General features: G+C 44.6%; 1 protein-coding gene across 1 annotated transcript in view; it reads right to left on the bottom strand.

The window, feature by feature from the left end:
- ptpn4a (protein tyrosine phosphatase non-receptor type 4a) overlaps positions 1-22,951 on the bottom strand; it is a 331,217-nt gene that overhangs the window by 22,906 nt on the left and 285,360 nt on the right. The window contains 3 exon segments of the mRNA XM_084314028.1: positions 7,167-7,331; positions 13,627-13,761; positions 15,536-15,604. Of these exon segments, the coding sequence (XP_084170154.1) occupies positions 7,167-7,331; positions 13,627-13,761; positions 15,536-15,604 (369 nt within the window).

Raw genomic sequence — 22,951 nt, forward strand, 5'->3', positions numbered from 1 at the left:
TTTATAGCCCATGCGGCTCACCTGATGAGACCTCTTTACGAGGCGTTGAAGGGGAAGAGAGCCAACGATGACGTGGGCTGGTCCCCGGAGCGGGTCCAGGCATTTGAGGGCTCTAAGGCTGCCCTTGCCAACGCCGCCATGCTGGCACACCCATCTCCTGCTGCTCCTATAGCCCTCACCACCGATGCCTCCGATTATGCAGTAGGTGCGGTGTGCGAGCAGTGGGTGGCTGGCGCCTGGCAGCCTCTGGCCTTCTTCAGTAGGAAGCTGCGCGACAACGAGAGGAAGTATAGTACATTCGACAGGGAGCTCCTGGCCCTCTTCCTCGCCATACGTCACTTCAGGTTCTTGCTGGAGAGCCGCAAGTTCACAGTTTTTGTCGACCACAAGCCCCTAACGTTTGCCATGGCCAAGACCACGGAGCCATGGTCGGGGCGGCAGCAGCGCCAACTTTCCACCATATCGGAGTTCACTACCGACATCCAGCATGTAGCCGGTAAAGACAACCAGGTGGCGGACTGCCTCTCCCGGGCGCGCGTCAGTCCTGTCCACCTGGGCATCGACTATGTTGCCATGGCTGCTGACCAGCTCACCGACTCAGACCTTCAGGCGTTCAGGACGGCTGTGACAGGACTTCGACTTGAGGATGTGGTGTTTCACGACTGCGGCGCCACGCTCCTCTGTGACGTCTCCACTGGCCAGCCCCGCCCCATGGTTCCAACTGACTGGCGCCACCGGGTATTTGACACCATTCATGCCCTTTCACACCCTGGGGTAAAGGCGTCGGTCAAGCTGGTAGCGGCCAAGTTCGTCTGGCCGGGCCTTAGGAAGGACGTCAAAGTATGGGCGGCCTCCTGTGTGGCGTGCCAGCGTGCCAAGGTACATCGTCACACTAAGGCCCCCCTGGAGCCGTTTCTCATTCCAGAGAGGCGGTTTGACCATGTCCACGTGGACCTGGTGGGCCCACTTCCCCCGTCTCAGGGTTTCACACACCTCCTCACTATGGTGGACAGGACCACCAGGTGGCCGGAGGTTGTTCCCCTGTCATCAACAACGGCTGCGGAGGTGGCTCGGGCGTTTATCTTCGGCTGGGTCACTCGGTTTGGCACGCCATTGGACCTGACTTCGGACAGGGGATCCCAGTTCACTTCTGAGCTGTGGAGCACCGTGGCTGAGAGACTTGGGGTGAAACTCCATCGTACCACAGCATACAACCCAAAGGCCAACGGCATGTGTGAGCGTTTTCACAGATCCATGAAGGCCGCTCTCCGGGCCACGCTCACAGATGGCAACTGGGTCGACCGTCTTCCGTGGGTCATGTTGGGCCTGCGTACTGCCCCTAAAGAAGACCTGCAGGCCTCTTCAGCCGAATTGGTTTTTGGTCAACCGCTGAGGGTCCCAGGGGAGTTCCTTCCTGGTTCCTCTGCCCCTTGGTCCACTACAGCTCACCGATCTGCCTTCCAGGACGCAGCGAGGGTGTTTGCCCCAGTTCCCACACATCACTGCCTTCCCCAGTCCTACATTCCTAAGGACCTGATGACTGCGAGGTATGTGTTCATCCGTCATGATGCCCACCGTTCTCCACTGCAGGCTCCCTATGACGGGCCCTTCCGCGTCCTCGAGCCGGGCCCCAAGTACTTTGTGGTGGACATGGGGGGGAATAAGGAGCAGATCTCAGTCGATCGTCTTAAGCCTGCTCATGTGGTCCCAAATGGGCCGGTGGAGCTGGCTCAGCCCCGGCGCCGGGGCCGGCCACCCAAGTTTTCCCCTGTCCCATGCCCTCCGGCCGTTGTTACCCCTACCTTTCCACCGACGAAGCCTCGGCGGCGGCGGGGACGGCCCCCTGCCCCTACCCTTACCCTTTCCCCTTCCACGTTCCCTGTGACTGTTAAATACAGTCGTTATGGCCGCGTGGTCAGACCTCCTAAAAGAGACTGAAGACACTGGGTGCATTGTTTTTGGGGGTTTGTTGTGTTCAGTTCCGTTTGTTTGGTGTTGCACTGAATGTCAATTCTGAATGTTCGGGGGGGGCCTGTGTGGTGGACACTAGATGGAGGTGTCTCACTTCAGAATGGACACTGATTGAGTGACAGGAGGGAGTTGACTTAAGGGTGTGGCTGTACCTTGGTTCTGTTGGATTTGTTTGGAAGTAAAGTTCAGAGACTCGATACTCCGTCTGCTCGTCTCATTGATTCACTTCCACAACATGATAATATAAAAAAAAAAAAAAAAAAAAAAAAAAAAATTACTTTTTTTCTTTTCACGTCAACGTTCACACGCACAATATACGCTTACCTAGGATTTGACTTGATTCAACAACAAAGCAGTTGGGGCAATGGCAAGCCGAAAACGGTCGGAAGTGTGGTTATTTGAAGTTTGGATTTTTTTTTCCACAACTGAGGTAGGTACCGGTAGATTACATTTTTAGAGACTAAAGTACAGAAAAAAGGTACCGTTGGGTACCGGTATCGATTCACAGGTACCAGTACCGTATCGGTTCAAATGTGAACGGTACCCATCCCTATATTGAACACACAACTGCAGGGCAAGGGCATTTTTGCTCATGAAATGCATAGCCATGTGAAAGCCTTCATGACAAAGTTGCAATTAATTTCAAGGCAAACTAGGCAGCAACAATCTCGAACACATGAAAACCCTGAAAGAAGTCAAACCATCAGCTGATCACCGGCACAGGTACTCATCCATGTTGGGAGCACTGCATGATGAATTTTCAAGGCGTTTTCAAGATTTCAAAAAGGTTGAGGATGAAATGCAGCTGGTTTCCTCTCCCTTTACCTGCAGTGTTGATAGTGCACCCACTGATGTACAGCTTGAACTCATTGACCTGCAGTCTGATTCACTACTGAAAGAGCACTTTAAGTCAGCATCACTGCTAGAGTTCTACTCTGCTCTCAAGGAGGAGAACTTTCCAAACATGAGGAGACATGCTCAGAAGATGTTGGTTCTCTTTGGATCCACCTACATATGTGAACAGACATTCTCAGTCATGACGTTTACCAAATCCAGGTACAGATCCTCTCTCACTGATGAACATCTGTCAGCTGTGCTTCGCATCTCCACCTCAGACATTCAACCTGACTTTGATGGACTTGTTAAAGCTCAAAAGAGACTGACACTGAATGAAAAAAAAAGAACTGAAGAACACTAAAATGTGGGAATATAACAAGTGAAATGGGACACTTGATCCTGTTCTTTTTTTCTGCACAGTAAAAAAAATGAACTGAAGAACACTAAAATGTGGAAATATAGCAAGTGAAATGGGACACATGATTTTCTCATTACACACAGAGGTTTTTAAAAAGGAGACAGACCGTAACTCGTTCTTGCATTATTCTAGTTATCACACCCCAGCCTTGAAGAACAGTCTTCCTTATAGCCAAATACTTCGTTATAAGAGAATATGTGATACTGACGATACATTTATTGCACAAGCAAAGGTGCTCCGTGGCAGTTTCCACGAGAGAGGATACAGTGCCGATTTGACACTCAAAGCCTTGAATAAAACCAAGCATATCGATAGGGCCACGTTGTTTACCCCCAGAAAGAAAGAAGATAAACCTGACAAAGTATCTTTTGTGTCTACTTACAGCCCTATTACGAGAGAGACACGGAGTATTGTCAATAAACATTGGCATATTCTGCAGTCCGACCCTCTTATAGGGACAGCGTTTCAGCATTCGCCTAACTATTTTTACAAGAGACAAGCGAATTTATCTAATCTCCTAGTCAAAACTGATTTGCCCTTAAAGAAACCTTCTCATTTTATGTCTAATGTCCCAGATGGGAATTTTCCCTGCCAATCCTGTGTACAGTGCCAGGGTATGATTAAAGATAAAATTAAAGATTAAAGTTAGTACTCAGGCCAGCACGAGGTGGAGACAGACACAAGCTGCTGTTGCAACGTGAATGTTATTATATCCGGTCTGTTCAATTGCATCGAACCTAGAGGAATGAATGAAGAGAACGTCTTAACCTGTTTCCTTTAATCTCCTTACTCCTACATTGTTATTTCTGGTCTGATTAAAGTTGTTGTTTGTTGCCAAACTAGAGGCATGCTTCACAAAGATGCCCAATGGATAATTTGAAACTAATTAATTAATTACGTAAAGTGGCTCAATCAGCCCTATAAATTAATGGGCATGTTATATGTTATCAAGTTTCTGGTAATTTTGTATTGTATTGTTTATAATATAGATTGGTGTTAGATATATCTATATATAGGTATAAATTATGATTGGACTCTATTTTGATAGGTCATTCATTTGGTCATATTGCACAGGCACACCTGTGTTGTGATGTCATTTCCTGCCGTGTCAATTACCTGCCAGGTGTATTTAACCATCACCTTGAATGTATTTCCAGTGCTAGCCATACCACTGAAGAAGGACATTGTCCGAAACATGTCTGCTTTTTATTCAGGCTGCCATTAAAAAACATTGAACCTGTGAGTGCTGGTCCGGCTACCCTGCTTTGATATACTGAACTTTATGGGATTACAGCACCCAGTGTGAGAACTTGTGAGCGTGGTCTAACTTGACTATGTTTATCATTTTGAAAAATTCTATTTGAATAAATGATATTTTTGAAAGCTAACCTCACCTTTTAATTGCCAAATAATAACATACACTCTTACCAGCGGTCAAAACAATGCCATTTACTGCTTTTTATATAGAAATAAAATGTATATTATGCATAATTGAGTTCGGAATTTTGGCCCGGCCCTCCAAAATATTTTCAGTTGCTCATTTGGCCCCCTGGGAAAAATAATTGCCCACCTCTGGTATAGTGTAAGGTCTTACATCTAGTGCAGTGTAGGTCTTACTGTACATCTAGTGCAGTGTAAGGTCTTACATCTAGTGCAGTGTAGGTCTTACTGTACATCTAGTGCAGTGTAAGGTCTTACTGTACATCTAGTGCAGTGTAAGGTCTTACATCTAGTGCAGTGTAGGTCTTACTGTACATCTAGTGCAGTGTAAGGTCTTACAACTAGTGCAGTGTAGGTCTTACTGTACATCTAGTGCAGTGTAAGGTCTTACTGTACATCTAGTGCAGTGTAAGGTCTTACTGTACATCTAGTGCAGTGTAAGGTCTTACTGTACATCTAGTGCAGTGTAGGTCTTACTGTACATCTAGTGCAGTGTAATGTCTTACTGTACATCTAGTGCAGTGTAGGTCTTACTGTACATCTAGTGCAGTATAAGGTCTTACTGTACATCTAGTGCAGTGTAAGGTCTTACTGTACATCTAGTGCAGTGTAATGTCTTACTGTACATCTAGTGCAGTGTAGGTCTTACTGTACATCTAGTGCAGTGTAAGGTCTTACTGTACATCTAGTGCAGTGTAAGGTCTTACTGTACATCTAGTGCAGTGTAATGTCTTACTGTACATCTAGTGCAGTGTAGGTCTTACTGTACATCTAGTGCAGTGTAGGTCTTACTGTACATCTAGTGCAGTGTAAGGTATTACTGTACATCTAGTGCAGTGTAAGGTCTTACTGTACATCTAGTGCAGTGTAATGTCTTACTGTACATCTAGTGCAGTGTAATGTCTTACTGTACATCTAGTGCAGTGTAATGTCTTACTGTACATCTAGTGCAGTGTAGGTCTTACTGTACATCTAGTGCAGTGTAAGGTCTTACTGTACATCTAGTGCAGTGTAGGTCTTACTGTACATCTAGTACAGTGTAAGGTCTTACTGTACATCTAGTGCAGTGTACGGTCTTACTGTACATCTAGTGCAGTGTAGGTCTTACTGTACATCTAGTGCAGTGTAAGGTCTTACTGTACATCTAGTGCAGTGTAAGGTCTTACTGTACATCTAGTGCAGTGTAATGTCTTACTGTACATCTAGTGCAGTGTAAGGTCTTACTGTACATCTAGTGCAGTGTAATGTCTTACTGTACATCTAGTGCAGTGTAATGTCTTACTGTACATCTAGTGCAGTGTAAGGTCTTACTGTACATCTAGTGCAGTGTAATGTCTTACATCTAGTACAGTGTAAGGTCTTACTGTACATCTAGTGCAGTGTAGGTCTTACTGTACATCTAGTGCAGTGTAATGTCTTACATCTAGTACAGTGTAAGGTCTTACTGTACATCTAGTACAGTGTAAGGTCTTACTGTACATCTAGTACAGTGTAAGGTCTTACTGTACATCTAGTGCAGTGTAGGTCTTACTGTACATCTAGTGCAGTGTAATGTCTTACTGTACATCTAGTGCAGTGTAGGTCTTACTGTACATCTAGTGCAGTGTAAGGTCTTACTGTACATCTAGTGCAGTGTAAGGTCTTACTGTACATCTAGTGCAGTGTAAGGTCTTACTGTACATCTAGTGCAGTGTAAGGTGTTACATCTAGTGCAGTGTAAGGTGTTACATCTAGTGCAGTGTAGGTTCTCTCATCTCTAGTATGAGGCTATGTATGGAGAGAAGCCATTTTACATTGTATGGCCTCATAAAGTCAGAGCCCCATTCATTGTCTATGAAGCAGCCCCACATCCCAGTTACATCAGGGATGTAATACAGATATCTAATGTCTAGCTTTAGGAGAGAGTTGTGCATGTTCACAAATACTGACTGAACTGTCTTGGGGCACAGGAAGAACATCATGTGAATTCTTAAGATGGGGTGGCCTTTCCCTTTAAGCGCCAGTTTTATTAAGGATCCCCAAGGCTATACTGTACATGTTCTCTTTATTCTCACCACGCCAGTCACCATCTGATAACAGATACTGAAGTAGTATTGTGGGCAAAGTTTCCTAAACTATTGGTTGGGACCCCAGATGGGCGATGGGTCCGTCTCTGTTGGTTCCATCAGTAGCAGCAACATGTTTCACTGAGTCTGGCAGTCGGGTTAAGACTCAGTGTACATTGTCTGGGTTACAAGCCGGAAGAATTTAAGAAGCCCTGTTCTACTGAACCCTACGGTTGTAACTCAATAGAAGGGGTTTGTGTGTGGACACTGTGATCACCATGACTACTCACACACACATTCCTGGCAACACACTGCTGTAACCATGGCGACACTCTGGGGACTCTGGTATTGGGCACTGTGTTATACAGGCCTCTATGGGGAGATTTTTATAAGGAACACATGTAGCTCTCCGACTAGAGAACTTCCTGTGAGTTTCCACAAGGGGTCAGACTTACGGGGTGGAGTCCAAGCTGATGCTATTGGCCTGTGTGGATGACGCCGACTTGTGATTGGAGGAGAAGACGGGTAGGCTGGGCGAAGCGTGGATCACGTGATCGACCAGGTGTCCGACGGACGAGGGGCGCATGCGGGTGCCCTCCTGCACGTACAACGAGTTCCTGCTGGACACACACACACACACACACACGCACACACACACAGAGAGACACGTGCGCACACACACACGTACACAAAGAGAAGAGAAAAAATACTGTGAGACCATATTCTTGTGATGGCCGATGAGGCTGACTGGAGAGAGTCATTCTTTGATACAGTATCTGGACAAAGTCAAGGTGCAGAATGATCTCCATCACAGCTCCTCTATATTGATGAAATACACCTCAGCCTGGTTGCAATGCATTGTTGGGTAGTATTCTCTGCATAGAAACCATGTCAAGCATACTTGATTGAACATGGAAAACAGTATATTCTTGAATTGTAAGTTTACTGATGCTGGGGGTAAGTGTACTTCCTGGTCACAAGCTGTTAACCTCATGTTCTTTTACATAACCCTTTAGTACTACAGGGCGTGTATGTGTATATGTTGTATGTTTGTAATTAGCATATACCGTTTGCTGTCTCTGTCATCGTTGTGGTTGTTTGCTACTCTTGATTTACCACTGAATGTTCATGTACATGTATTTACTTGTTATTGTATTTAATTATTGATTTTAAATTATTTTATTATTGTATAACTTTTTTCTTCCTTTCTGTATTACCATTATTTTTTTTGATCCACTTTTTCTCCCATTTTTCTATATTTTCTCCCATCCCAATTTCGTATCATCCAATTCAACCCTCCCCTGTCACGAACGCTGTTTCTTGCCTCCCACAAGCCGGCTGCAATGTGGACTAAGTCATACATAGCACAAGTCCCCTCCGGTACTTGAGGTAACAGCAGTCGCATCTTTTCACCTGCGCAGCTCGATCTCTCAGTGGCGAGGAGTAACGCGTGGGAGGCTCACGCTGCCCCCGACACTTCCTGATTCTACTGCGCAGGCGCACCAACCGACTTGTAGGAGTCGCTTGTTCACAACGTTCGATCCCCACCCTTCAGTTTTCCCTCCCCGTAATACGGCCAATGTGTATTACTGCGGACGACCAGCTAAACTGAAAACAATGTGGAGAGCTGGATTCGAACACGCGAATCCTAGCGTCTCCACACTGGTGGCGAGTGCCTTGCCCACTACACCACCTAGCCGCTCCTGTATTACCATTATTATTAACAAAAATATCTCCTCTTTCCTGCTGACTAACTCCTGTTCTCAGAGTGGAATCCTCTGTGTGCTCTGTGGTCTACAATTCTGTATTTCATTCTCTCAATAAATAATTGATCACAAAAAAAAAGCAGTTATTATGTGGTCAGTGCAATATTTACACACTGGTGTGTGAGACGTGAAGCATTAAGACATAGGCCTGACTCACTGGTGAGAGGTGAAGCATTTAGACATAGGCCTGACTCACTGGTGAGAGGTGAAGCATTAAGACATAGGCCTGGCTCACTGGTGAGAGGTGAAGCATTAAGACATAGGCCTGACTCACTGGTGAGAGGTGAAGCATTAAGACATAGGCCTGACTCACTGGTGAGAGGTGAAGCATTAAGACATAGGCCTGACTCACTGGTGTGTGAGAGGTGAAGCATTAAGACATAGGCCTGGCTCACTGGTGAGAGGTGAAGCATTAAGACATAGGCCTGGCTCACTGGTGAGAGGTGAAGCATTAAGACATAGGCCTGACTCACTGGTGTGTGAGAGGTGAAACATTAAGACATAGGCCTGACTCACTGGTGAGAGGTGAAGCATTAAGACATAGGCCTGACTCACTGGTGAGAGGTGAAGCATTAAGACATAGGCCTGACTCACTGGTGAGAGGTGAAGCATTAAGACATAGGCCTGACTCACTGGTGAGAGGTGAAGCATTAAGACATAGGCCTGACTCACTGGTGTGTGAGAGGTGAAGCATTAAGACATAGGCCTGACTCACTGGTGAGAGGTGAAGCATTAAGACATAGGCCTGACTCACTGGTGTGTGAGAGGTGAAGCATTAAGACATAGGCCTGACTCACTGGTGAGAGGTGAAGCATTAAGACATGGGCCTGACTCACTGGTGAGAGGTGAAGCATTAAGACATAGGCCTGACTCACTGGTGAGAGGTGAAGCATTAAGACATAGGCCTGACTCACTGGTGAGAGGTGAAGCATTAAGACATAGGCCTGACTCACTGGTGTGTGAGAGGTGAAGCATTAAGACATAGGCCTGACTCACTGGTGAGAGGTGAAGCATTAAGACATAGGCCTGACTCACTGGTGAGAGGTGAAGCATTAAGACATAGGCCTGACTCACTGGTGAGAGGTGAAGCATTAAGACATAGGCCTGACTCACTGGTGTGTGAGAGGTGAAGCATTAAGACATAGGCCTGACTCACTGGTGTGTGAGAGGTGAAGCATTAAAGGAGGTAGGGACCGCACTCGGAATATCGTTGTTTTTATTTTCAAGTTGTTATAGCGCACAAAACGTTTTCAGCCATCCGGCCTTCATCAGTGTGCAAATGACAAATGTGACAAACACAACTTAAATAGGCTGTACTTGACAACAGGTGGGAACAATCGGCAATCAGTCAACAGGCTAGGTTGACGTCATGATTAGTAGCAGGGCTAGATTGACAGGTAGATATCACAATATCACATAATCCTCGCAGAGACTACGCAACAGAGAACAGGAAGATCCACACGACATGTGGCCCGCACCCGGCGCGGAAAGAGGGGCAAGGGGAGGGAGGAATTGGGGCCAATGCAGGTGGTGAGACCACCACCCGAAAACCTCATCTTCAACCTCTCTTCTCACGTTCTCACTGACACTGAGAAACAGGTATTGACCAAGGGACTGTCGTTTGTTCCAACACCATTAATCGATTCGTTTACCATAAAAAAATAAATGTTCAGTTTTTTCAGAAATGTTAAACTGAAAGCTTTTTTTGCGAATTCTGAATCCAATGTCTTACCAGATCCCAGTGTTAAAGTGTTCAGACCCAAAAGCACTTTCAACCCTATGGTCAACAATCACTCTATTAATGCCTTTTGTAGACTGGTAGAGGATGAAGTTGAGAATCAGTTTGTGGAAAGCGAACAACTGATTAATAGCAAGAGAAAAAACATCTCTCAAACCGAAAGAAAGGCTGCAGACCAACCAGCCAAGAATAGAAATATCACCATTAAGGCTTGTGACAAAGGCGGTGGAATCTCTATAATGGATACATCTACTGTAGATACAGTGAAAAAATCAAAGAGATGTTAACTGACACCAAATATTATAAGAGAATTTTACTGAATCCCAGGAATAACTACAACCTAGAATTGAAACAGATAATCAAAAGAGCTGAAGAAAATAAATGGTCACTGCAAAAGAAGCAAAATTCCTGGTGGATGAGTTCCCTATCACACCTGTCATCTATGGTTTAGCCAAGGTGCACAAATGTCCAAACGACCCTCCACTCCGACCAATAATCTCGGGGAGAGGGTCCCTCACAGAGAATGGCTCCAAGTTTGTAGACTATCACATCCAACCACTGGTTTGGAAACTTCCCTCGTATATAAAAGATACCTCTGACTTTCTATCTAAACTAGATTTAGTCCGAAATATTGGTGACAGTGATATTCTTGTAACCCTAGACGTTACTTCGCTATATTCCAACATTAACCACAACCTTGGTCTAGAAGCTTTGAACCATTTCCTAGGTAAACACCCAGACCAAAACGCCTCCACATGAATTTATCATGGAACTGATGAAATTTACACTGAATAGAAATTTATTTATGTTTGAAAATACCTATTACCAACAGGAATATGGGTCTGCTATGGGATCCACATCCGCCTATGCGTGTTTATTTATGGGTAAGTTCGAGGAGGACTTCATTTACAACAATGCGTTGTATGGACCCTATATCAAATACTTTGTTAGATTTATCGACGATATTTTCATGGTCTGGTCAGGAAATGAGATAGAGCGGTCATCCTTTTTGTCTTATTTGAACTCTTGTGTAGAATCCATCACTTTTAGTATGGAAAAGAGCCGAGAATCCATTCACTTCCTAGATGTAAAACTAACTAAAATTAATAACCTAATTGCCACAACCATCTACAGAAAACCAACGGATAAAAACAATCTCCTACAGTTTTCTAGTCACCACCCAGTGCCTTTAAAGAAAAGCCTGCCAGTAAGTCAACTATACAGACTCAAACGTATCTGTAGCTCTCAGGAGGAGTTCCACTCCGAAAATGAGAGTATGTTGGGACGATTTGATGAAAAGGGCTACCCAAAGCAGTGTCTTAACTCTGCCATGGCCACTGTAAACCAAATTGAAAGAAAATAACTATTTCGGAAGAAAGAAAGAAACAGAACATCAGGCACCATTAATTATGTCCTTACTTATGATCCATTTAGTTATGTTATTAAGTCCAGTCATGAAACACTGGCACATTCTATCATCGGATAGAACTTTAAATGATCACTTCCAACACCCTCCACGCTTTACACATAAAAGGGCTACCAACCTGAAGGACCGCCTTGTTAGAGCGGACTCGTATTCAAAGCCAGAGCCTTTTATTCATGGGGGCTTCCCATGTAGATCATGCACATCTTGCAGCCACATGATCAAAACAAACACATTTCACGACTCCCACACCGGGAAGAATTACACGATCAGATCGCTAATTACATGTAATTCCACACACATAATATATCTATTATTCTGCCCATGTAAAAAATACTATATTGGACAGACATCCCGCAAATTAAAAATCAGATTGAATGAACACAGAAGCAATATAAAGCGGACTGACATTAATTCCCCTGTGGCACGACATTTTAACGAAATGGATCATAAAATGAATGACCTCAAGTGCATAGGTCTAGAGATGGTGTTTCTTAATAGAAGGGGTGGCAACCATGAACAACTTCTTTTACAACGGGAATGTGTATGGATTCATCGGCTCAAATCTATGTATCCAGTTGGGATGAATGAAGAGTTCAATTTGACTCCATTCCTTTAGCTATCATAAGTTATCTACTGTATAAAGAAAAACTAGTACAATGATTAATGAACGGTCTAACAACCTGATACCCCCAATGTACTGTGTTTTGTTCCATACAGAGTTGTAAATTGTATATTGTATTGACATCGGCTCAAATCTATGTATTCCATCTGGGATGAATGAAGAGTCCATTTTGGCTCCATTCCTTTAGGTGCTATCCTAAGTTATCTACTATATGAACTCCATTCCTTTAGGTGCTATGATGCTATCCTAAGTTATCTACTATATGAGCTCCATTCCCTTAGGTGCTATCCAAAGTTATCTACTGTATGAGAAAAAAAACTAGTACACTGTTTAATGAACGGTCTAACAACCTGATACCCCCAATGTACTGTCTTTTTTATTCCATACAGGTCTGAAAATATTGTATTGTAATATGTATAAATTTGTTGTTTTTCATACATAGCCATCATACACATTTATGTGATATTGTGATATCTACCTGTCAATCTAACCCTGCTACTAATCATGACGTCAACCTAGCCTGTTGACTGATTGCCGATTGTTCCCACCTGTTGTCAAGTACAGCCTATTTAAGTTGTCTTTGTCACATTTGTCATTTGCACACTGATGAAGGCCGGATGGCTGAAAACGTTTTGTGCGCTATAACAACTTGAAAATAAAAACAACGATATTCTGAGTGCGGTCCCTACCTCCTTTTTTGCAACTTAATTAATGTTGGACTACGCACCTGTCTGAGCGCAGTGGTTACCCCCTTTTTCTACTAAAAGGTGAAGCATTAAGACGTAGGCCTGACTCACTGGTGAGAGGTGAAGCATTAAGACATAGGCCTGACTCACTGGTGAGAGGTGAAGCATTAAGACATAGGCCTGACTCACTGGTGAGAGGTGAAGCATTAAGACATAGGCCTGACTCACTGGTGTGTGAGAGGTGAAGCATTAAGACATAGGCCTGACTCACTGGTGAGAGGTGAAGCATTAAGACATAGGCCTGACTCACTGGTGTGTGAGAGGTGAAGCATTAAGACATAGGCCTGACTCACTGGTGTGTGAGAGGTGAAGCATTAAGACATAGGCCTGACTCACTGGTGTGTGAGAGGTGAAGCATTAAGACATAGGCCTGACTCACTGGTGAGAGGTGAAGCATTAAGACATAGGCCTGACTCACTGGTGAGAGGTGAAGCATTAAGACATAGGCCTGACTCACTGGTGAGAGGTGAAGCATTAAGACATAGGCCTGACTCACTGGTGTGTGAGAGGTGAAGCATTAAGACATAGGCCTGACTCACTGGTGAGAGGTGAAGCATTAAGACATAGGCCTGACTCACTGGTGAGAGGTGAAGCATTAAGACATAGGCCTGACTCACTGGTTAGGTGTCCCTGGTGGTGAGCGGGTGGGCAGGCTCTGCGTCTCCAGTCTCTCATCTGATAGGCTGTTTCTGCTGACCGCCTCCCAGTCAGTCCCGCCCACCAGCTTCCTGACCAAGGGCTTGCTGGGAGACCTGCTCAAGCAGGGAATAATAACATAGAAAAACATATATATATATATATCTCAGCATGTTATATATGGTACTTCATTTCAGGCCATATTGAAATGCAAATGTGTATTTTGGTTAATTTGACCGTCACTTGTGTGCTGATATATTTCCACTTCATATTTGACTGACGTCGACTCAGTCAACCCAGGAAAACAATATAACATAAGACTCAACCCAGGAAAACAATATAACATAAGACTCAACCCAGGAAAACAATATAACATAGAGACTCAACCCAGGAAAACAATACAACATATGACTCAAGCCAGGAAAACAATATAACATAGAGACTCAACCCAGGAAAACAATATAACAGAGACTCAACCCAGGAAAACAATATAACATAGAGACTCAACCCAGGAAAACAATATAACATAGAGACTCAACCCAGGAAAACAATATAACAGAGACTCAACCCAGGAAAACAATATAACATAGAGGCTCAACCCAAGAAAACAATATAACACAAGAGGCATTTTACAAGTACTGATTCAGGAGAAGATTACAAGCCTATTAAACCATTTTCTAATTCAGTCCAGTGATATATTGTACTGCTACTATTCAGCAGGTTCCACACAGGACAAAATCTGATGGATAAGTTCAGGACTTTGGACCCCTATCCCTATATCTTACTTACCAATGATGCTGCCGATCCATAAGAGTCCCCTTTCTTTAAATACCTTTCCCATTAAGGCCGATTATTAGTTCATGTTTTAGTATCTTTAGAATGATGTATGGAGGGTGAGCCTGGTTCAGTAAATATGAGTAAGATCCATTTAGCCCAACAAATAAGGGCATCTAGTTATTTAAGCAACAAGTATCTAAGTATACAAGGGAGTATTAATGATTAGACTATAGATCTATTTTAAAGAGCCATTAGTAAGACTAATACCCTTAGACACAACGAACAGGTGTAGTTTTTTCCTCTTTTTTCCTTTTTCCTCTTTATTATGAGGCTCAAAAAAAGAGTTTGACTTTACGCCAAAGGGTTTATTTTTTATTTTTTATATTTTATATTTAAAATGAATAAGGCATTAGAGTGTATCTACCTAGCCATACATACTAGATGTTATTTTTGTTTTTTGTTTCTAGTATAACAACAATTTTATGTTTATATATTTTATATCTACATTTATTATTTCTATATTGTGGTAATTTTGACTTAAGAATGGACTCTTGGCATCAAAGTACTTCCTGGGTCAAATTCGACCTTATAGCAACTCTCAACACACCTGTGGATGACGTCACTTCCTGCTTTGCTTGGTATAGAAACATTATTGTCGGTGAGAACATTTGCTAGCCATCAACACTGAGGAAGGAACATAAATTGTTCCGAAACATGTTTGTTTCAGGCTGCCATTAAATAACCAAAATCTGTGAGTGCTGGTCCAAGCGTATTGCTTTCTTTTTCTAATATACTCCACGGGATTTCAGCACCCAGTGTTATATTTTGTGAGCGCAGTCTATCTTGACTTACCCTTTCAGTACAATCCATGCTGTTCTTCATACCAGATACCCGCAGCTCGAGACAGTTAGCCACAAAACTAATGCAAAGTCAACGGCACCACACTCCATGTGGGTCTCAGTGTTTCATTGCAGGGCTTGAACAGACTGGAGCGCGGCCCCATCGCGCCAACTCTGAGAAAGGACTCTACCAAGGACACCGTGGCGACTGGTGAGAAGGAAATACAGCTGGACGTCCCCTTTAAAGTGTAGTGCTGCACGTCTGTCATCTTACCTGGCAAACACCCGGTCCTTGATGCCCTTCTCTTTTCCATACTGCACAGACTGCACCTCTGTCCGCCCGCTGGGGACACAAACAGCACACACATTATACTATGAACAGCAGGACACTATAGGGATGGCTAGTGTGACGTCACAAATTACTTCAGTGTCCACTAGCATGTTTAGTCTAATGCGGCCGATGTAAACAGCAATGGCTACAGCCCAGGAACCGCTCACCCTTTTTACTGTGACATCCTACTGTCAATTATGATGCAATTGAAACGGTATGGGTTGAAATGATGTTCGAAAGGGCTAAAACTGTACTAGTCGGCACCATCTACAGACCTCCAGAGCAGAGTGGTTTTTAATTATGATACACTTGATGGGTGTTTAGCTGGGGTGGAAGATGTAGAAAAAATCTTATTGGGGACTGGAACACGGATATGCAACGTAAAGAAGCACCCGTCTTCAAATTCAGTAGGTTTTGTGATCTGCACAGTGTCAGACAGTCAGCTCATCACCCAACCCACAAGGGTGTGTGATTCAAGACAAACTACAATTGATCTCATTCTGACCTCGGACAAGTCCAGGATCTCCAAGAAAGGGGTTATAGTATGCAGGTTAAGTGATCATTTTATGATATTCTGTACCCGCAAAAAAATAAAACAAAAGGCTGGCTGTCACAAAACAGTCACATCTAGGGACCTTAGAACCTATTCTGGTGAGGCCTTTAACCAAGAACTGGAGAGCCTGGACTGGTCAGATGAGCTCAGTGGTACACTAGTTGAAGAAACATGGCTTGGCTTCAAAACCGAATTCTCATCAATACTAAACAACATGGCCCCCCTGAGAACCACCAGGGTTAAAAATTGCGCCGAGCCATGGATGCAATCAGACATACTGACCGCTATGAAAACTAGAGACAAAAAATGCTCTGAACTCCATAAAAGTCAGTCAAAGCTTACCAAAAGCTTCAACAGTGATCTCCAAGCCCACATGGTTAAACTCAAACAACAACGAAACAGGCTAAGAAACTATGTAAATACCATGATCAAATCTGCAAAATATTATTTTTGTCAATGATAAAACTGAGCTTTGGAAATTACTCAACAACCAACTAGGCTGCAGTAAGAAACTGAAAACCAGATTTACAAACATCTACATTAACACTTTGACGACCGTTCGGCCCCGTCTAATATGGTGCTAGAGGACCAAGGTTTGTCAACAAACCGATGTGTCTTTGTAGAGCTATATCTATACTTTATAGTATTGCTATCTGTCCATTCTCATTGTCACTTGAGTTCATAAACCGTCCCTTCAAAATGGCTTAAAGAAAAAAAAATCCATCAATAGGTTGTCATTTTATAGCGCTGTGAATATAAGCTTTATCGCAGATTTCGTCTCATATATTTTCTGGAAAGCTACTTATAGAGCTAAAGGCTACTAACGTTATATTCAACGGCAATTCCGTTGTATATATGCTAATGAAATAACACAAACTGCTTATGATCCGGACTATCCCATAGCATCTATGGATGAAAGGGAGGCGGCGGGGAACGTCGATTAGTATTATTGATTACCAATAGAGTGTCCGTGTAAGTAGCCACATTCACTGATCGAATGCTTGCGTCTCACAACAATGTCTGATCCGGCTGTAATTTAGGTGAATAAGGTCTTACCGTCAGCCCGTGGGATACCCTACAGCATTTCCCCGTTATCGATCGGCATCTGGTAGATCGATATGTCCATTGGTTGATGATAAATCCCCTTATTCCAAGTCAAGTCAAGAGTTTTATTTGTCACGGCATACAAGTATACAATGAAATGCGGGTGGTCTTGCCCGCAACGATGTGCAATACAGTAGTACAACATATAATGGAATCCAATAAACAACATTGTGCAATAAACAGGTAACATAGTGGGACATCACGGTATTTGTACATAGTTATTTACAGAGCATGAAGGACATGCTAGGTCCCTTGGTAGTGCAATACACTGTTACTATACTATTTTTAAAGTGACCTTTCCTTTGTGGCCATAAGTGTGGGCGTGTGCAGCATGAGTGAGTGCTTTCTCATGTTAAAGTGGCTGCTAGTGTGCGAGCGTGCACAGCGTGCGTGTCGTGTGTGTGCTAATGTGTGCTTGTGTGTGGAGAGTTCAGTGTTCATTGTTCAAGGCTCTGATGGCCTAGGGGAAGAAGCTGAGCCGAAGCCTCTCTGTCCTAGTAGCTGGTGTTCGCAGGCGTCTGCCTGACCTCAGAAGCTGGAACAGGCTGTTATTGGGGTGGTGAGGGTCTTTCATTATTCTGCAGGCTCTGGATTTGCACCTCTTGTTGTATAGAACCTGCAGGGGAGGTAGTGCAATACCCGTGGTACGCTCGGCAGAGCGCACCACTCTCTGTAGGGCCTTCTTGTCCTGTGCCGTGCTGTTTCCATACCAGGCAGTGATGTTTCCAGTCAAGATGCTCTCTACAGCTCCGGAGTAGAAGGACTGGAGTATCTTCCCCGATACTCTGAACTTCCTTAACTGTCTCAGGTGGTAGAGGCGCTGCTTCGCCTTTTTTACGACTGTGTCTATGTGTGTTGACCATGTCAGATCCTCTGAGATGTGGACCCCCAGGTACTTGAAGCTGCTCACCCTGTCCACGGTGGCCCTGTTTATCCTCAGTGGTGTGTGTGTCTCCTGCTGTCCTCTCCTATAATCCACGATCAGCTCCTTGGTTTTACCAATGTTCAGGAGCAAGCTGTTGTCCTGGCACCAGCGTTCCAGTACCTCAACCTCCTCCCGGTAGGCCTTCTCGTCGTTGTCCGAGATCAGCCCCACCACCACCGTGTCGTCTGCAAACTTCACTATGGAGTTGGAGCTGAACTTGGCCACACAGTCGTGTGTGTATAGTGAGTACAGCAGGGGGACCCGATGCTCAGGGTGATGGTGTTGGAGGTCTGACCCCCCACCCTGACCGCCTGGGGTCTTTCACTCAGAAAGTCCAGTATCCAGGCGCTCAGAGCGGAGCTCAGACCCAGCTCGATCAGCTTGTCCACCAGTCTGGTGGGGACTATGGTGTTGAACGCTGAGCTGTAGTCAATGAACAACAGTCTCACATAGCCCCCCTTCTGACGGTCCAGGTGAGAGAGGGTGCTGTGCAGTACTTGGGAGACCGCATCGTCAGTGGACCTGTTTGGCCTGTATGCAAATTGCATAGGGTCCATATCACTGGGGAGGGAGGCACAAATGTGATCCTTGACCAGCCTCTCGAAACATTTCATGGCCACAGAGGTGAGTGCCACCGGTCTGTAGTCATTGAGACCTGCTGGGGAGGGTTTCTTTTCCATAGTGAGATCTGCAATTCGAAACGTGATACACGGTGCATGATGTTGCTTTGGGATCAGAGTAATATGATACTCCGTTGGAGGTTAAAAAAGAAAAGAAATTCCATTCGCCCACAATGATACTGCAGTGGAGCGATGGCGCCCCTAAGAGGATCTGGCCGGTATTGCATGTTGCCGAGGGTAGATCTGCAGAGTCGATCGGGGAGACGATCGGGGATCTTGATCCGGTTATTAATATGGAATAAAACAATAACAACTTGTCACGGCTATATACGTGCCTCTGGTCCACAACGCATGGATTCGAAACACGTATTTATACGTGGCCGGTCCCAATAGTGTTAAGAGAGACAACACTCATCACAGACAAGCTGGACGTGGCCAATAAATTTTTTTTTTATCTACTTTTACTACTTACGTGGCCAATTACTTAAACATATTCTTTACAAACATAGCCACAACACTGGTTAATAAACGACCCTTCCACATCCTAGCCTTCTACAAAAACCTAGGGGTTCGCAGACGATTTCAAACTCGAAATGGTAACAACTGATGGTGTTCAAAAAACTAACAAGGCCACTGGCCATGGCCAAGATTTCAAAATTGCGAGAGTGACCCCCCTGCACAAAAAAGGCAGCAAATTAGACCCAGGCAACTACCGCCCTGTTTCTATTCTTACCTCCATCTTGAAAGTTATGGAGAAAAATGTTCTATGAACTGGTTGAAAAGTACTTTGCAAAAAAAAAAAAGCGAATCTACGAAATTACAATCTGGCTTCAGAACATCCCATTCCACTGACACATGCCTTCTCTATTTGAACGACCACATCAAACACGAGGTGGACGCGGGCAAATACTGCGGCATGGTCATGCTGGACATCCAAAAGGCTTCCGACACAGTCAATCACTCCCTTCTGATTGATAAGCTAAAAGCAATTGGTTTTGAGTTTATCAGTGAGCTGGATGCAATTCTACCTGGAGGGGAGAGAACAGATGGTGGAGGTGAATGGTACACTCCCCCTCCCAGTGAGCTGTGGTGTTCCACAAGGAAGCATGCTAGGACCTTTACTGTTCCTAATTTATGCAAATGACATGTCATCAGCTTGTGACTGCAACTTGCTCCTGTTCGCGGACGACTCAGCCGGTTGCAGGTTGAAAAAGCCCTCAACTCGGCAGAATCTGCACCTGGCTCGCTGATTATAAACTATCATTACACCTGGGTAAAACGGAATCCATTCTCTTTGGATCAAATAGCAAACTCAGCAAGACCGACGGCTTATCAGTTACAGTGGGTGACAGTCATATTGTCACAAGGAAAGATGAAATTACCTACCTGGGTTCCATCCTAGAGGCAAATCTTTCCTGTGACAAAATGGCAACCAATGTAATCAAAAAGTCAACCAACAAACAAGATTCTTGTACAGGATCTCCTCTCTGGTAAACAAGAATACCCTGAAGACTCTAACAGGAGCACTCATTCAAGGGTTCTACGACTATGCTTGCACCTCATGGTACTAAAGCACCTCAAAGGCCCTAAAAACAAGGCTACAAACATCAAACTGGTCAGACTACTGCTTGGCCTTACACCTAAAACCCACCTTACCCCTGCCCATTTTGACAAACTAGGATGGCTTAGAGTAGACGACAGAGTACAGCAACTTGCAATGGGCCTTGTCTACAAGATACACTACACCACTAAGATACCCATGTACATGTCAAAATACTTCCCAAAGGTCAGTGAAGTCCACTACCACAACACCAGAGGGAGTTCCACAAATCATGTGCAACCTAGATTCGGCTCAAACAAGGGACTAAACACGTTTCACAATTATGCCACAATAATGTGGAACGCCCTACCCACAGCCGTAATGGAATGTGAATCCATACCCTCCTTCAAAACCGCTCTCAAAGAGCACCTACGGGTGGCTGCAATTAGAAACTGGCCCCCCGGTAAATGTCAAAATTATGATCTCTCTTTCTTTCTCATATTTGTATGTCTTGTATGTCATAAATGTCTTGATGAATTGAAAATGGAGGACCCTTATGTAAACAAGACAAAAGTATTTTTCTGGTCTGCATCCTCTTAGCAGTTGTAGTATTAAGCCGTACTGTATTGTACCCATTCTGCAATCTGTTAATAAAGTTTTCAATCAATCAATCAAACTTCGCTGACTTCTCAAAGTCTGTGAAAAAGGGTCTCAACTCGTATAACTCAAAAAAATTATTATAAAAAAAAAAACGGTAATAAAAAGAAACGGTAACGGAGGAAAGCAATAGTAAGAGACTGTTTTGTTGACATAATTTCTATTGCTGCAACACGGGACACAGTGACAGCACGGCACCATTTTACTGCCTTTGAATATCCCGTCTGGAAGCAACAAGACACAGAATTGGAATTGGAATAATGATGACATAGCGCCTAGCTATCCCTATAGCAAACAAACAAGCAAGCAGGGAAATATCTGAGACAAACAAAAACACTTATACTTATAGAAAATAATAATACTAGGCAAACATGTTGCACGTATACGCATCTGCGTGTGCGAGCATTCAAGAAAACATATTCTGTGATATTCTACAGTTTAAGAACTATTATGGAGGAGTCAGTCAATATATCACATGCTTGGAAAGATAGCAGCAGCAACAGTAAGAACCCTACAGCCAAGAAGACGTGTCAGAAAACGTCAACAGGCACCAGATATGTCAGTGAAACGTGAGATTAATGTTCAGTCAGACAACAGCGAGGGATCATACAAGATGCCATATCTAATATCTTCCTTTTAAAAACAGAGACTCCCTCACACCGCGGCTGTACTGCATCACAACACATCATATCTCACACTTAAATAAAGGAAAAGGCCCTTTACGTATGAAAGTCGTCGTTGCACAGTGATGACGTCATAATATCAAGAGAGGAGGAAGAAATCGTTGGTAAACTTTGTACTGTCTTTTACTATCATGCACTTTGCTACTAAGGAATCTACCTTGCCTATATTACTACCTACTATGCTAATGTCTATAGACCACTACACTTCCGCGTTACATTGAAATCGGGGAGGATATTGCGGGGGGAGCAAATGAATGAATGTGGATGAGAGCCGTGATGTAAGTGGTTGCAGATACGGCTGTGGGGGTGCTAGAGACATGATCGAATAGACGTTTATGTGCCTCAATCTCCTGAACAAGGCGCGACCCATTCCTAATCGATCAGAACTAAATCGGCAGAGAAAAAGCCCATTTTAAAGCACCTATTCCGCGTGCACATGCGCAGATTGCCCATGGAGTCTGGACGACGCGAGATGACGCACGAATGAATGTGGGGAGCGACGACGCCTCCCTCGCGGACCAGCTCAAAACCTTCTACGCGCGGTTTGGTGCAAACAGCGGCACCGCTAGCTCAACAGCTAGTGACGTCACTGGCGCGCCGGCTGTTGTGAAGGGGGGGGGGGGCATCCGCGGGGGGGCGGGGACGCTCTCTCATTGACGGTACACAGTGTGAGAAGAGCATTTATGCAGGTGAACACCAGAAAGGCTGCTGGCGCAGATGGAATAACAGGACGCATACTTAAGTCCTGTGCTAACCAGCTAGCCCCTGCGTTCACCACCATATTTAATCGATCCCTGGAGGAGTCAGTGGTCCCTGCCTGCTTCAAGATGTCTACCATTATCCCGGTACCAAAGAAACCCTCCCCAGCAGGTCTCAATGACAACAGACCGGTGGCACTCACCTCTGTGGCCATGAAATGTTTCGAGAGGCTGGTCAAGGATCACATTTGTGCCTCCCTCCCCAGTGATATGGACCCTATGCAATTTGCATACAGGCCAAACAGGTCCACTGACGATGCGGTCTCCCAAGTACTGCACAGCACCCTCTCTCACCTGGACCGTCAGAAGGGGGGCTATGTGAGACTGTTGTTCATTGACTACAGCTCAGCGTTCAACACCATAGTCCCCACCAGACTGGTGGACAAGCTGATCGAGCTGGGTCTGAGCTCCGCTCTGAGCGCCTGGATACTGGACTTTCTGAGTGAAAGGCCCCAGGCGGTCAGGGTGGGGGGTTAGACCTCCAACACCATCACCCTGAGCATCGGGTCCCCCCAGGGC

This window comes from Notolepis coatsorum (genome assembly GCF_963971535.1).
Source record: "Notolepis coatsorum genome assembly, chromosome: 5".
NCBI classification, from domain to species: Eukaryota; Metazoa; Chordata; class Actinopteri; order Aulopiformes; family Paralepididae; genus Notolepis; species Notolepis coatsorum.